This window comes from Hypanus sabinus, chromosome 12, assembly GCF_030144855.1.
Source record: "Hypanus sabinus isolate sHypSab1 chromosome 12, sHypSab1.hap1, whole genome shotgun sequence".
Lineage (NCBI taxonomy): Eukaryota > Metazoa > Chordata > Chondrichthyes > Myliobatiformes > Dasyatidae > Hypanus > Hypanus sabinus.
This window is the reverse complement of record NC_082717.1, coordinates 54,467,247-54,484,382: the sequence shown is the minus strand read 5'-3', so window position 1 is coordinate 54,484,382 and position 17,136 is coordinate 54,467,247. Positions and strand designations below refer to the sequence as shown.

The window sequence follows — 17,136 nt, the reverse complement described above, 5'->3', positions numbered from 1 at the left end:
GAATGCAGTAGTAAGTTTTGGACATGTGATAATGGTGGTAAAGATACTGTAATGTCTTTTAAAAGATATTAAAGAAGATGCATTGTTTTCAACTCCTTGGTGATGTTTCTCATCTGTAGTCTTCTTTGGGTTGAGGTGGATATAATACTTCAAAAAAGGCAGTCACCAGGGAGGGGCAAACATAACACATGGATTTGTTGGCTAGTCACACAGCATCCTGCAAAATACCATTGATTAACGATGTGCACATAGATCACCATATGCCTGCAGCATCAAACCATCTGTGAGCCATGGATAGATATCCAAATAGAGAAGGTGCAATAGATAAGGTTCTGGAGAACTGGAGGGTAGTCGGTGTTTTGCCTTTGTCCGAGAACAGAAATATGGATAATCCAGGAAACTATAGTCTCTTGAGAAGGTAACAAAGGTGATTGATGAGGGCTGGGTAGTGGATGTTGTCTACGTAGTAGGGCATTTAACATAGTAAGACCCTCCCTCATGGTAGGCTGATCCAGAAGATTAAGATGCATGGGATTAATGGTAACTTGAAAGTTTGGATTCAGAATTAACTTTGCCATAGTAGTGGTGTAAGGGTATTATTCTGGCTGGAGATCCATGACAAGTCCTGTTCCACAAGTGTGAGGTGTTCTACTTTCAGAGGTCTAATATAAGGGCAATGTGTGGCAGGACCCTTAACAGCATTCATGTACAGAGATATCTTGGGGTGCAAGTCCACAGCTTACTGAAAGTAGCTACACAATTAAATAAGATGACAATGAAGGCATACAGTGTGCTTGCTTTCATTGGTCAGGTACGTTGAATATAAAAGTCAAGAACTCAGGTTGCAGCTACATAAAACCTTTGTTAGGCCGTACTTGGAGAACTGAGTACAATTCTGGTTGTCCTATTACAGGAATCAGAATCAGAATCAGGTTTATTATCACTGGCAGGTGATGTGAAATTTGTTAACTTATCAACAGCAGTTCAATGCAATACATAATCTAGCAGAGAAAATAATAATAATAATAAATAAAATAAAACAATATTAATAAATAAATAAACAAGCAAAGCAATTACATATAAGTTGAATAGATTTTCAAAATGTGCAAAAACAGAAATGCTGTATTTTTTTTTAAAGTGAGGTAGTGTCCAAAGATTCAATGTCCATTTAGGAATCGGATGGCAGAGGGAAGGAAGCTGTTCCTGAAACACTGAGTGTGTGCCTTCAGGCTTCTGTACCTCCTACCTGATGATAACAGTGAGAAAAATGCATGCCTTGAGTGCTGGAGGTCCTTAATAATGTACGCTGACTTTCTGAGACACCGCTCCCTAAGATGTCCTGGGTATTTTGTAGGCTAGTACCCAAGATGGAGCTGTCTAGATTTACAACCTTCTGCAGCCTCTTTCAGTCCTGTGCAGTAGCCCCTCCATAACAAACAGTGATGCAGCCTTTCAGAATGCTCTCCACGGACGTAGAAGCCTTGGAAAAGGTGTAGAAGAGCTTTACCGGGGATGCTGTCTGGATTAAAGTGTATGATCTATAAGAAGTGATTACACAAACTTGTTTTTTTCCTCAGGAGTGTCAGAGGCTGAGAAGAGACTCAAGGAGTTTATAAAATTATGAAATGTGTACATGAGGTAGGCAGTCAGAATCTTTTTCTGGCAAAGAAATATCAAGTCCTCGAAGGTGTGCATTTAAGATGAGGGAGGGCCATTTAAGGGATGTGCAGGATAAATTTCTCACAGAGGGGTAGTTGCCTGATATGGGCTGCCAGGGGTAGTGGTGGAAGCAAAAGCATTTGAGAGACAATTAGATACATGAATATGCAGCAAATGGAAGGACTGTTTTAGTATAATCTGTCGTTGTGTTTGGTACAGAAATCGTGGGCTGAAGGGACTGTCCATGTTCTATGTGACTGAGTGCATGCTCCCCTTAACATTTACTATTGAGAATAGAACACAATTACATAAACTACCAAAATGACTTGAATAATCAACTATTGGTATACTATTTTTCCAATATAGTTCTGTAAAACCATATTTATGAATATTACTTGCAAAAACTAGTTTATCTTTCACATTTATGTTACATACATGGACTGGAAATTCTGCTGCATTCAAATGATTGATGGTGTCTCAGAGCTTTACAATTGCTTCAGGCTTGTGCCAGCTCACCTGTGACTATGGTTAGGTCCTGGAGGTCTGGTAGATTGGAACCTGGAGTTGTCTAAGCAGGCAAGGTTGGTGTTAGGCGAGGAGAAAGGTCCACATTCAAGGTGGAATCTGACAAGTGAGGCTGCAAAGAAATTTAGAACAGAGAAGGGGATTTGCAAAAGAGACCAAAAACAGTAGAGGAGGTGGAAAATTGTAATTGGAGAACTCTAAGTTGGGTCTGTGCATTGGGGATTTCAAAATTAACAAAATGGAGTCAGGGAACAGGCCTTAGAAATGGCAGGGGCTGGGAACAAGATCAGGTACATGGAGGATAGGAGTGTGAAGGTGAATATGTGACTGAACACACAAGGGTCCCAGTCTATCATGGATTTTTTAAACCCCACTTGTCCTGGGAGTACCCACTAATGTTTATCTTCAGACTTTAATCTATGTTTCTACATTTATCTTCAGGGATTAAACTGGACTGATTTAGCAACCAAGAAAATTAAGCCTCCAATCAAACCAGTCATTCAAAATGAACTTGACGTTAGCAATTTTGCAGACGAATTTACAAAAATGGACCCAGCCTATTCTCCTGCTGCCATTCCTCAACATACTGATCTCTTTAAGGTATGCCAAAATGACTTTGCCTCCCTATTCAATAAAGCTTTAAGTTTTCCATGTACAAATGGGATCATATGTTTTTTACAGATTTGAATTTATTTAAGAATATTACCATGAGCAAATGATTGGTACAACTTATCTAATATTCCTCCTGATGACAGATTTATTATTGAATATCATTATAATATACATAGCCAATAGCAACATGTATGGTGACATCTGGAAGAGGTGGACTGTATGGAGGATTATAGCAGGATATAATTATAGCATAATATTACATTATATGTAGATTAATAATGTTGCATACAGTATTCAAACATTGCATGTCTAATTATCAGTTAACCTACAGGACACAGAAATTGTCTGGAACAGCAAACTCACCATATATTAAGAACATAAGAAATATGAGCAGGAGTAGGCCATCTGGCCCATTGAGGTTTCCCTGCCGTTGTTTGAGGTCAACCTTTTTTTCTGATCTACAAAACACTTGACTACTCTTTTATCCAAAAATGCCTGTCTCAACCGTGAATATATTTAGTGACTCCATCCTTACTGCTCTCAGGGAAAGGAAATTCCAAAGATTCACAAAACATCTGAGAGAAGAAATCTGTCCTGATTTCCATTTTAAATAAGTGACCTCTTATGCTGGAACTTTGCACCATTGTTCTAAGTCCTCCTAAAATATGAAATATTCTCTCGCCATCTTCTCTGTCCACCATGTCAAGAATCTTTCATGTTTCATTAAGGTCATTTCTCAATTTTCACATGCTCAGCTTTTTTCTTGTAAATCAGTCCCTGTAACACAGAAACCACCAAGTAAACTGTCTTTGATCTTTTTCCATAGAAACTAAATTTGCTGACACAAGGATCGGTAGGAAATTAAATTGTGAAGAGGACATATGGAGACCACAAAAGAATATAGATGTGCTAAGTGAATAGACAGACTATAATAAGGGAAAACAAGAAATTTTCCATTTTGGTAGAAAAAATAAAACAAAAATGCATATTACCTCAACTGTGAGAGATTGCAGAGTGCTCTTAATGCCCTTGTGCATGATTTGTTAAAGGATAGGATGCAGGTGTAACAAATAATTAGGACAACTAGTGGAAGGTTATAATTTATTGTTGGGAGAATTGAATACAAAGGTAGGAAGGTTCTGCTTCATATCTGGTATACAGCATTGGTCTGATGTCATGAGTTTAGTAGGAGTTCAGAGGTAATTCACTGGACTAATGGGTGGGTCATTTGTATGAGGAAAAGTTGGTCAAGCTAGGCTTATATTCAATGTTTAGCAAAATGATAGAGGACCTGATTGGCACATATGGAAGTTTATCCATATATATGTACATGTATGGTATATACAAAATGGTTTTGATCAGGTGTAAATGGAGATGTTTCTTCTAATATCAGAACTGTTTAAAATAAGTGGTCTTCCACTTAAGTCAGAAAGAAGACAACATTCTCTCTCTCGGAGGATGGTGACCATTTGGAACTTTCTCCCCAAAGGGTAGGCAAAGCAGATTCTTTGATTATTTTCAAGGCAAAGGTAATTGGAATCCTGACTTGCCAGTGGTAAATGGATACCACAACAGAATGGAATGTGAAGTTAAAGTTACAGTCAGATCAGCATGATCTTATTGTATACTTGAATGGCTTGAGGAGCTGAGTCCCCTAGTCCTACAGGTTCACTTTATTATCAAAGTACATATGTCACCATACTGTATACTACTCTGAGATTCATTTTCTTGTGGGCATTCACAGTAAGTAGAAAGAAACACAGTAGAATCGATGAAAAACCACACACAATGGAGATTGTCAAGCAACCAATGTGTAGAAAACAACAAACTGTAGAAATAAAAAAAAAGGAAAAAAATAGTAAATAAGCAAGTGATAAATATTGAGAACACGAATCAGTTCTGTATTGGAGTGATTGAAGTTATCCCCTCTGGTTCAAAAGCCTGGTGGTTGAAGGGTAATGACTGTTCCTGAACCTGGTGTCAGGGACTTGAGGCTCCTGTACTTCCATTCCGATGGCAGCAGAGAAAAGGAGCATATTCATGTGTAACACACCCAAAATGCTGGAGGAACTTGGCACGCCAGGCAGTTCTCATCTTTTTTTCCATTCCTGATGAAGGGTCTCAGCCTGAAACGTTGACTGTTCACTCTTTTCCATTGATGCTGCCTGGCTTGCTGTGATTGTGTGTGTTGCCTGGATATCCAACATCTGCAATTTTCTCATATTCATATGTACATTTTTTATTTCTCTTAAAATAAGGTGATTGAAACTGTACACAGTACTCTGTGTGCTCCTATCAATGCTGCAAATAGACTTTTAATACTTCCTTTAACATTGTCTTACATACAACTCTATGGAGTGCTGCTAACTTCCTGAATTTCATAAACAAGAACATCCATATTCCTCTATAACTCAACAATGTATAGTATGCTTTTTTACCAAATATCCTATGTGTGCACATTTTGATTGGATGAGAAATTTTGGTTGGATGATTATCTGCTCATCTTTGTTCCAAATGATTAGAAAAGTGAGTTTCTAACAAGGAGTGATTATTTTATCTCCTATGGTGGTGAAAATGGAGTCAATTCAAAACGTGTATAGATCTGAAGATGAGGTATAAGTACAAAATTATTATTCTAAATTGTGAAAAATTATATCAATGCTTATATCTCTCAGGCAGCCATCAGCAAAATTATTATTTTAGATTTTCTATTGACGTACAGCATGGAATAGGCCCTTCCTGCACTTCAAGTGTGCCGCCCAGCAATCCCCCAATTTAATTCTCACCTAATCACGTGACAGTTTACAATGACCAATTTACCTATTAACCGTTATGTCTTTGGACTGTGGAAGGGAACAAGAGCACCCTGAGGAAACCCACACAGTTAAGGGAAGAACGTACAAACTCCCTACAAATAGTGGCGGAAGTTGATCCCAGGTTGCTGGTACTGTAAAGCATTATGCTAACCACTACGCTACCATGCCACCCAAAAATTTACTGTATATGTCTCAGGATTCCAGTAAAATAGGTCTATTGCAGATATTTCAGAGTGATCCTAATTTTGTGTAACAAATATCTCCCTAGTATTTCAAAGTAAAACAGCATATTAGAAAAATAAGATGAACGCTTGCAGAAATTAAGAATAATCATCAGTTTAAAGTTAACATCAGATGGATCAGATGATATAAAAATTATTTTTACCATTATTCATTAATAAACTTTAGGTAGTATCAATGATGTGATCCCTAATAATGACGTATTTTGTCAGTTAGATCTGTGTTATTCAAGTGTGAAACATGATGTACTATCTCGATGAAATGGGTCTTTTCTGTAAGTTTCTGGTGCTTTACACATTGTTTTTTTTTTGCCAATAGAAGTGTTAGTGGAAACTGGAACAAGGAATAAGGAACTCTTCTGGCAGTGGCATGCTTGGCTATGAGAAGTTTTCTTCTTTATCAATTTAATTTAATTGTTTAAAACCTCACCTGGATGCTTGACTCTGTGGCTCTATAACTGCAGTTTTTCCACAAATATGTTTGATTGCTATACAAAAAAAAAACATGTGCATCATTATGGATAATTAAAATATCCAGAAATTTGTATTCTAATGAGGTATAACTTATCCAGACTTCTAAGAATATCATCTTGAAACTTCATTGTAACTAGCAATGGGCTCTAAATCTGTTTGCTGGATCCAATGATCTTCTCTGCTGGAAGCTGGGATTTTGTGACAGTGCAATATTGTGAAATGCTTTCACCACGCAAATGATCAGTACATAAGGGGAATACTTAGGACTCAAAAAAACAAAACTGAATGATAAACTGTGGAATAACTCCAGTAACTGATGTTTGCCGATGGTCTTCAGTTTCTGTTCATGAATTTGATCATCTGAGTCTCCAGAGTTTGCTGGGTTGATCTCATTCAGCCTTAAATTATGAATTTGGTAAGGACTGGAAGAGATTCATACAAGATAATGCTGGTTCTGGCCTTTCAGTATTCTGTCTCAGGTCTAAATTCTCTTGTTTATATTATCCAACAATCTATTTAGTTCAAATTGTTAGCTAGTTTGGCAAAATAAATTAATCTTGAAGATACAACAATCCAAAAATAACTGGTTCTATCAACTAATCATTATTTCAGAGGTATTAAAATAGTTGTTATCTCATTCCTTGCCCTTTTAATGCAGTCTGGAAGTGTTTGTTTTTGAGGACCAATTTGTCATTTTTATATTACACAAAAAACCTATGATTTGATTTAGTCTGACAGGAAATAACATTGGGCAGACAACTATATTGGAAGAGCTTACAGAACAATTTACCACACATTCCAGTAACTTCTTATAGAGAGAAACAAAATCAAGACTTTACATTCTGAAGGTCCTGAAAGTAAGAAAGCATTTCTAAGTTTGTAGAGGTAGTACAATAACATATTCATGTTACTGCTCCTTCTCTTGTACAGGGTTACTCATTTGTGGCACCTTCAATACTCTTCAATTGGAATGTTGTAATGGATAATACATGCACCTATGATCTACACATGAATCCAGAGAAGCCAGGCGACAATACAGTTGCATGCAGTGCTATGATGAAGGTTTGAGTGCTTACAATTGTTCCACAATATTGACAGTATTTTGATAATGATTACAAATTGGGCACATGTATTAAAGAATTGATAAAACGGTGAAGAACTCTGGGATAATTACTTGCAGAAGCATTTTGTCTTTAGCAGCACTATCTTTACTGAGTGAAGAGTTCATTGTTTCATCCTGAAGCCTTTTACTATGAATTAAATTGAATTTTAATCTCTGCTTCTGTAGGACTCTATGTTTTACCAAAACTATGAAATAAATTTGAAAGAAAAACCACTTGGTGAAGGAAGCTTCTCTGTTTGTAGGAAATGCCAGCATAAGAGGACTGGACAGGAATACTGTGTGAAAATCATCAGTAGACGGTATTAATTAATAGCTTTATTTAAAAAAGAAAATCTGTTCATAATAATTTATCAGACAACAATCAATGATTGATTTGAAAAAATTATGATCTCATATATGATTTAACTTTTTGAAAATGTTTTATTTAGAGAAAATGAGTAAAATAAAGTGGAAGAACATTTCATCAATCAGACCACTATTGCTCCAGTTTAGATACCAGAATCATAATGTTGAGGCAGGATTTATACAATCAGTGTGAGTAGCTTCTAACAAAGCAGAGGAAAGAATAAGCTAATTGCCAGTTCTGATCAGAAATTGTGCACAATTTCTTCCCTAGTAGACTTGGGGATGGAACAATTTGTTGAATGATGCTAATGCAGGTAAATAGGATTAGTGTAGATGGGTAATAAGATTGGCATAGATTTGATGAGCTTTTTTCTGTGCTCCTTCAAACTATATCTAAGCTACTCTGATGGTTCACTGTTCATTATATGGGGAGAAATCAAAGACAATTCTAGAATTGATCCCTAATCAGGGGGATGAAAACCAGGTTGTAGAACAAACAATAGTAAGGATGTGGCCTGCAAGTTACAACAGGAGACAGAAAATGCATGCCAAAAGGGAAGTGTTACAGTAGTCATGGGGGACTTCAATATGCAGGTAGATTGGGAAAATCAGGTTGGTGCTGGATTACAGGAGGGGGAATTTCTAGAGTGCCTAGAAGATGCGTTTTAGAGCAGCTCTTGGTTGAGCCCACTATTCTGAATTGGGTGTTGTGCAGTGAAACAGAATTGATTAGAGACCTTAAGGTAAAAGAACCCTTAGGAACAAGCAATCATAATATGATTGAATTCACCCTGAAATTTGAGAAGGAGAAGCTAAAGTCAGATATCAGTATCACAGTTGAGTGAAGGTCAGCAAGACAGCATGGTTTACTCAAGGGAAAATCTTGCCTGACAAATCTGTTGGAATTCTTTGAAGAAGTAACAAGCAGGATAGACAAAGGAGAATCAGTTGATGTTGTGTACTTGGATTTTCAGAAGGCTTTGAGAAGGTGCCACACATGAGGTTGCTTGACAAGCTTTCAGCCCGTGGTATTACAGGAAAGATTCTAGTGTGAAAAAAGCAGTGGCTGATTGGCAGGAGGCCAAGAGTGGGAATAAAGGGATCCTTTTCTGACTGGCCATAAGACCATAAGGTAGAGGAGCAGAATTCGGCCATTTGGCTTATCGAGTCTGCTCCGCCATTTCATCATGGCTGATCCAATTTTCCACTCAGCCCCAATCTCCTGCCTTCTCCTCATATCCCTTCATGTGCTGACCAATCAAGAATTGATCTCTGCCTTAAATATCATTAAAGACTTAGCCTCCACAATAGCTTTTGGCAAAGAATTCCACAGATTCACCGTTCTCTGGCTAAGTGAATTCCTCCTTGTCTCTGTTCTAAAAGGATGCCCCTGTATTCTGAGTCTGTGTCCTCTGGTCTTAGACAATCCCACCATAGGAAACATCATCTCCACTTTATCATCACTTCATCCACTTTAGCGAGGCCTTTCACCATTTAATAGGTTTCAATGAAGTCACCCCTCATTCTTCTGAATTCTAGTGAATACAGGCCCAGAGTCATCAAACTCTCTTCATATTACAATAATACAATATTACAATATTACAATAATTTTTGTGATCCTCCTTTGAACCCTGTCCTGTTTCAACACATTCTCTCTAAGATAAGATAACTGCTCACCATACTCTAACTAAGGCCTCATTAATGCTTTATAGAGTCTCAACATTAATCCTTGTTTTCATATTCTAGTCCTCGTAAAATGAATACTAACATTGCATTTGCCTTTCTCACCACAGACTCAGCTTGCAGATTAACTTTTAGGTATTCCTGCACAAGGATTCCCAAGTCCTTTTGCACCTCAGCTTTTTTGTATCTTCTCTCCATTTAGAAAATAATCAACCCATTTATTTCTTCTACCAAAGTGCATGACTGTACACTTCCCCAACCTGTATTCCATCTGCCATTGCCCATTCTCCTAATCTGTCCGAGTCCTTCTATAGCCTCTCTACTTTTTCAAACTACCTGCCCCTCCATCTATCTTCATATCATCTGCAAACAAAGCCACCAATTCCATCATCCGAGTCATTGACATATAATGTAAAAAGAACTGGTGCCAGCATAGACCCTTATGGAACACCACTAGTCAATGGCAGCCAACTGGAAAAGGCTACCTTTATTTCCACTCTTTGACTCCTACCAATCAGCTGCTGCTTTATCCACGCTAGAATCTTAACTGTAATACCATGGGCTTGTAGGTAGTTAAGCAACCTCATGTGTGGCACCTCGTCAAAGGCCTTCTGGAAATCCAAGTACACCACATCAGCTGATACTTCTTTGTCTATCCTGTTTGATATTCCTTCAAAGAATCCCAATAGATTTGTTAGGCAAATTTTCCCCTTAAAGAAACCATGCTGATTAAACCTATTTTATCACTGCCTCCAAGTCCCCTGAGACCTCATCTTTAATAATTTATTCCAACATCTTCCCTACCACTGAGGTCAGATTAACTGCCTAATAGTTACCTTTCTTCTGCCTCTCTCCCTTTTTGAAGAGTGGAGTGATCTTCTGGAAGCATTCCAGATTCTGGTGATTGTTGAAAGATCATTATTAATGCCTGTATGTTCCTGGTAGGATAGAAGGCAAGACTAACAGGTTTAGGGAGCCTTGGTTTTTGAGGAATATCAAGGCCCTGGTTAAGAAGAATGAGGTACTCAAAAGGTATGGGCAGAAAGGTTCAGTTACCTAGTATTCTGGATGAGACAGTAAATTGGATTCAAAATTGGCTTTGTGGGAGAAACTGGAGTATGAGAGTAGATGGTTACCTCTCTGACTGCAGGTGTGTGACTGCAGGGATTGGTGCTGGGCCCATCGTTGTTTGTCATGTGGGATGAGGGGGTAGAAGGGTGGGTTGACAAGTTTGCAGATGACACAAAGGTTGGTGGTGTTGTGGATAGTGTTGAGGATTGTCAAAGATTGCAGAGAGACACTGATAGGATGTAGAAGTGGGCTGAGAAGTGGCAGATGGACTTCAACCCTGAGAAGTGTGAGGTGGAACACTTTGGAAGGACACTCTCCAAGGCAGAATACGAAATAAATGGCAGGATACTTGGAAGTGTGGAGGAGCAGAGGGATCTGGGGGTACATGTCCACAGATCCCTGAAAGTTGCCTCACAGGTAGATAGGGTAGTTAAGAAAGCTTATGGAATGTTAGCTTTCATAAGTCGAGGGATAGAGTTTAAGAATCGTTGGGTAATGATTCAGCTCTATAAAACTCTGGTTGGGCCACACTTGGAGTACTGTGTCCAGTTCTGGTCGCCTCACTATAGGAAAGATGTGGAAGCACTGAAAAGGGTACAGAGGAGATTTACCAGGATGCTGCCTGGTTTTGAGACTATGCATTATGATCAGAGATTAAGGGAGCTAGGGCTTTACTCTCTGGAGAGAAGGAGGATGAGAGGAAACATGATAGAGCTGTACAAGATATTAAGAGGAATAGACAGAGTGGACAGCTAGCACCTCTTCCCCAGGGCACCACTGCTCAATACAAGAGGACATGGCTTTAAGGTAAGGGGTGGAAACTTTAAGGGGGATATTAGAGGAAGGTTTTTTACTCAGAGAGTGGTTGGTGCGTGGAATGCACTGCCTGGGTCAGTAGTGGAGGCAGAAACACTAGAGGAATTTAAGAAACTACTAGACAGGTATTTGGAGGAATTTAAGGTGGTGGGGATTATATGGGAAGCAGGGTTTAAGGGTCGGCACAACATTGTGGGCCGAAGGGCCTGTACTGTGCTGTATTGTTCTATGTTCTATTGTTATCAACAGTCTGGATAGTAATATGGTAAACTGGATCAGGAAATTTGCAGATGACACCAAGAATGGGGCTGTAGGAGATAGTGAGGAAGGCTGTCAAAGCCTAAAATAGGATTTGAACTAGCTGGAAAATGGGCAGAAAAATGGTAGATGGAACTTAATGCAGACAAGTGTGAGATATTCCAGTTTTGGGGCCTAACAGGTTGGACTTACACAGTGAACAACAGGATACTGAGAAGTGTGGTAGAACAGAAGAATCTGGGAATACAGATTCATAATTCTTGAAAGTGGTGTCACGGGTTGATAGGGTTGTAATGGGTGTTGTTGGTACATTGGTCATCATAAATTAAAGTATTGAGTACAGGAGTTGGAATCTTATGTTGAGATGGTGAGGCCAAATTTGGCAAAATGGGTGCTGTTCTGATCACCTACCTACAGGAAAGATAACCATAAGATTGAAAGAGTACAGAGAAAGTTTACAATAATTTTGTTGGGACTTAGGGACCTGGATTGTAGGGAACAGTTGAATAGGTTAGTACTTTTTCCCTGGAGTGTAGGAGAATGAGGGGAGATTTGATAGAGATAAACAAATTATGAGGCATATAGATAGGTTAAGTGTAAGCAGGCATTTTCAGCTGAGGTTGGGTGAGACTAAAACCAGACATCATAAGATAAGGATGAAAGGTGAAAATTTCAAGGGGAACCTGAGGGGAAACTTCTTCACTCAGAGGGTGGTACAAGTGTGGAATGAACTTCCAGCAAAGAGTTAGATGCAGGTTTGATTGCAACATCTAGGAGAAGTTTAGATAAGGGCATGAATGGGAGTGGTATGGAGGGCGACTGTCCAGGAGAAGATCAGTGGGGTCTAGGAAGAGTAACAGTTCAGAATGGGACCTATAGTGTTCCATGATGAGCATGTGTGGAACGGAGCACTGTATAGCAAGTGACGCGGATTCTATACCTTTAGTAAAGAAGAGCAGTTGAGAAAATCATAAAGGAGTAAAGGTCACAAGGACAACATACCAAGTATTTAGTAGCACAAATTATGCTATGTTTTTGCGGTTGTGGATTAATATTCAAAGGTAACATGTTTGCTCAGTACTTTAGAGCTCACAATAGCTTCTCAAAATGTTTTCTGGTAAATGAATCACAGCTTTTTCATAATGCAATCGTGATTCATCATTCTCTGGAAATACTGCTATTTGTCTTTTCTGGGTTTTTTTCCATACAGTTGTAAAATATGAATCCTAACTTTCCACATTTCCTTCAGAATGGAACTCTGCACACAAAGAGAGATTGCAGCATTGAAGCACCTGGGGGCTCATCCCAACATTATTAAGCTGTATGAAGTTTACCACGACCAGGTATAGTAAAGCAGAACCGCTACGAGTAAATCTAAAACCCCAATGAATCTAAAGACCCCAAAATCCAACAATTAACATATTTTACTGAATATGTTAAAACTTAAACTATATTTAAAGGTTTTGAATTGTTTATGCTCTTTTTGGTTTGGTATTGTTCCCCTTGACAATTTATTTTCTTTCAAATTTCAGGTCTACCATATTATCATGATTACTTCTAATGATAGTAATTCCAAGAAACAATGCACTGACCTGTTTAAAAGTATGATTGTGATAGAAAATCTCTTGATTTACGCAGGAAAATCTAATTTGCAAACCAGAAATTTCTAATGAAATTCTTTTTTTAAAATTAAGGGAAGAAGTCAGTATTAAGGGAGAAGTCAGTAGTAAAGAAGGCAAATGCAATGTTAGAATTTATTTCAAGAGGACTAGAATATAAAAGCAAGTATGTACTCCTGGGGGTTTATAAAGTCTTGGTCAGACCACATTTGGAAGATGTGAGCATCTTGGCACAAATCTGAGGAAGAATGTACTGGCATTGGAAAGGGTTCAGAGGAGATTTATGAGAATGCCTGGGAATGAAAGAGTTAACATATGAGGAGTGTTTGATAGCTCTGGGCATGTACTTACTGGAGTTTAGAAGAATGAGGGGGCATCTCATTGAAATCTACTGAATATTGAAAGGCCTAGGTAGAGTGGATATACAGAGCATGTTTCCTATAGTGAGAGAGCCCAGGACATGAGGACACTGCCTCAGAGCTGAAAAATATAATCTTAGAACTGAGATAAGGAGGGATTTCTTTATCTAGAGAGTGGTGACTCTGTGGATTTCATTGCCAGAGATGGCTGTGATGACCAAGTCAATAGGTATATTTAAAATGGAGGTTGTAAGTTATATAATTAGTAAGGATGTGAAGGTTATAGGGGAAAGGCAGAAGAATGGGGTTGAGAGAGAAAATAAATCAGCCATGATCAACTGATAGAGCAGGCCCAGTAGGCCAAATGGCCTAATTCTGCTCTCATGGTCTCATGGGGTCAAGGGTTACAGGGAGGCCTGAGAATACATTTGAAAAAAAATCAGTGATGACTGAATGGCAGAGTCAGTGTCTGAATGGCCTATTTCTGCTCTTCTATCATGGTCTTATGGTCCAAGTAAATATTGCCAATTATATGTGAATTGGCCAGCTACCATTGCCTTAGTCCTCAGTAGTGGTCATTAGTTCTCCTGTTGTGTTCAGTTAATCGTATTGATATGAAAATTTAAAGTTCTCCATATGAAATGATACAAACTCTTATCAACTTCCTGATTTTGCAAATTCTATGTTTAAATACTCTATAGTGATAAAAGAAGTAAAACATTAAATATGAAATATTTATGTTTGCTATATAATATGAATTAATTTTTGATCATTGACTTTATAACAATTTAGCTTTGCTCTTCCCCCAGCTGCACACATACTTGGTAATGGAGTTATTGAAAGGAGGTGAGCTATTGGAAAGCATTAAAAAGGGAAAGCACTTTAGTGAATCTGAAGCCAGCAGAATAATGAGCATGCTTGTGTCTGCAGTTCGTTTTATGCATCATTGTGGAATTGTGCACAGAGATTTAAAACCAGAGGTATATGTCTAGTCTTGAAAAAGTCTCAAGTAATTCTGTTGCCTAATTGTAATTTTGGAAACTAGTATCAATTCATGTTTTATTTTGCCTTTTGATACTGATCAGAAAAATTAATTGATTTATAAATGATTGATGGAATTGAAAGCTACGTGCAGAAGTTCGGAGATGCTGATCCCCGTGAGTGGAATAATGCCATCAATGGAGGGCTTTCACCAAATAAAATATATCATAATTTACTTGTAATTATAGGTAACATTTTCTAAACAAGTTTGCTTTTCACTGTAATGTCCTTGTAAAATGGCATAGAGGAGCAACACCTTGTTGACTGCCAGTGACTAGTCATGTTCCACAGGGGTTGATGTTGGGTCTACTTCTTTTTATGCTGTACACCAATGATTTAGATAATGGAATAGGTGACTTTGTTGCCAAGTTTGTAGATAATATGAACATTGGTTGGGGGGCAGGTAGTGTTGAGGAAACAGGAAGGCTGCAGAAGGACTGAGACAGATTAGGAGAATGGGCAAGAAAGTGGCAAATGAAATACAATGTTGGAAAATGCATGGTCATGCACTTTGCAGTAGAAATAAATGTTCATATTTTCCAAATGGGGAGAAAATCCAAAGAAATGAGATGCAAAGGGACTTGGGACCCCTTGTGCAGAACACCCTAAAGGTTAACTTGTAGGAAGAGGAAGTGAGGAAAGGAAGTGCAATTTTAGCATTTATTTCAAGAGGTCTAGACTATAAGAGCAGCGATGTGATGCTGAAGCACTGATGAGGACTCACCTTGAGTATTTTGAACAGTTTTGGGCTCCTCATCTTAGAAAAAATGTGCTGGCATTGGAGAGGGTCCAGAGGCAGTTCACAAGGATGATTCCACGAATGAAAGGGTTATCATACAAGGAACGTTTGATGGCTCTGGGTCTGTACTCACTGGAATTTAGAAGGATGATGGGGGATTTCATTGAAACCTTTTGAATGTTGAAAGGCCTAGACAGAGTAGATGTGGAAAGGATGTTTCTCGTGGTGGGAGAGTCTAGGACAAGAGGGCACAGCCTCAGGGTAGAGGGGCATCCATACAAAACAGAGATGCGGAAAACTTTCTTTAGCCAGACAGTGCTGAATTTGTTACCACAGGCAGCTGTGGAAGTCACTGTGTGTATTTAAGGCAGAGGTTTATAGGTTCTTGATTGGACATAGCATCAAAAGTTACGGGGAGAAGGCCGGGAAAATGGGGTTGAGGTGGGTAAAAAAAGGATCAGCCATAATTGAATGGCAGAGCAGACTCAATGGGCCCAATGGCCTAATTCTGCTCCTAAATCTTACAGTGTTGTGGTCTTATAATTTTATGAGATTCTTGGATTGAAGTATTAATGTAGCAAAATGGGCTAGAAAGGCAATTAAGAAGGGAAGCAAGATTTAGGAGTCATTTCTAATCCAACAATACAAAACCAAATAAGTTTTGGTGAATTTACATGCAAAATTGATTAAGCTGTGTTTAGTACATTATATAGTTTTTACTGCAATATAGGACATAAAGTATGCTACTCTGTAGTGCTGGAGCAGGCCATCTTCTGAACCAAGCATCTTCTTATTTCATCTATCTGCCAGTGTTGCCACTTCCAGGGAGCTATGATTTACACTATAAAATCCCTCTGTACATCAGTGCTTCTGAGGATCCTGCCATTTATTGAGTACTTTCCTCTTACATTTGATCTCCCAAAGTGTAGCACCTCACTCTTAGTCATATTAAACAGCAGCTGCAGTTTCTCTGGCTACATTTCCTACTCATCTATATCCCGCTGTTTGTTTTAGCAACATTCCATACTATTCACAACTCTGTTAACTCTTATGTCATTTCCAAAACATACTAATTAACCCACTTAGATTGTCATCCAAATCTAAATTATTGAACGATTCAGCTGTTTTATTTCAATTTGTTCTGTATATTTCAAATTTTTTTTAAACTAGCACTACTTATTTTAACTTAACTATTTAATAGACATGTTTATATATATACTGTAATTCAGTTTTTTCTCTATGCCTATTTATCATGTATTTCATTGTACTGCTGTGTAAAGTTAACAAATTTCATGATATATGCCGGTGATATTAAATTTGATTCTGAGGTATGATATGATTGCGTACAGTGTTTAATTTATTTTGATTATATTTTGAATACATTTTGATTGTAATGTAAGGAAACTAAAATTCATAACAGATTGGCCAAATGAATCCATATTAGTTGATATCAGATATGCTTCAGAATTTTAATTAAAAGTTTATTTAAGAAGGACTCTGCAGAGAGTGGTGCGGACAGCCCAGTGCATCTGTAGTTGTGAACTTCCCATGATTCAGGACATTTACAAGGACGGGTGTGCAAAAAAGGCACGTAGGACCATTGGGGACCCAAGTCACCCCAACCACAATCTATTCCAGTTGCTACCATCTGGGAAACAATACCGCAGCAAAAAAGTCAAGACCAACAGGCTCTGGGACAGCTTCTTCCACCAGGCCATCAGACTGATTAACTCGCGCTGATCTGAGTGTACTGTATG

The 17,136-nt window shown here is 38.3% G+C and overlaps 1 protein-coding gene across 1 annotated transcript in view; it reads left to right on the top strand.

Moving 5' to 3' along the window:
* The window catches only part of LOC132402889 (ribosomal protein S6 kinase alpha-5-like), a 67,231-nt gene that overhangs the window by 29,199 nt on the left and 20,896 nt on the right, over positions 1 to 17,136 (top strand). Inside the window, exons 9-14 of the mRNA XM_059985946.1 lie at positions 2,626 to 2,784; positions 7,256 to 7,387; positions 7,614 to 7,747; positions 12,871 to 12,964; positions 14,409 to 14,445; positions 14,530 to 14,579. Coding sequence (XP_059841929.1) covers positions 2,626 to 2,784; positions 7,256 to 7,387; positions 7,614 to 7,747; positions 12,871 to 12,964; positions 14,409 to 14,445; positions 14,530 to 14,579 — 606 coding nt within the window. The remainder of the gene's footprint in view (positions 1 to 2,625; positions 2,785 to 7,255; positions 7,388 to 7,613; positions 7,748 to 12,870; positions 12,965 to 14,408; positions 14,446 to 14,529; positions 14,580 to 17,136) is intronic.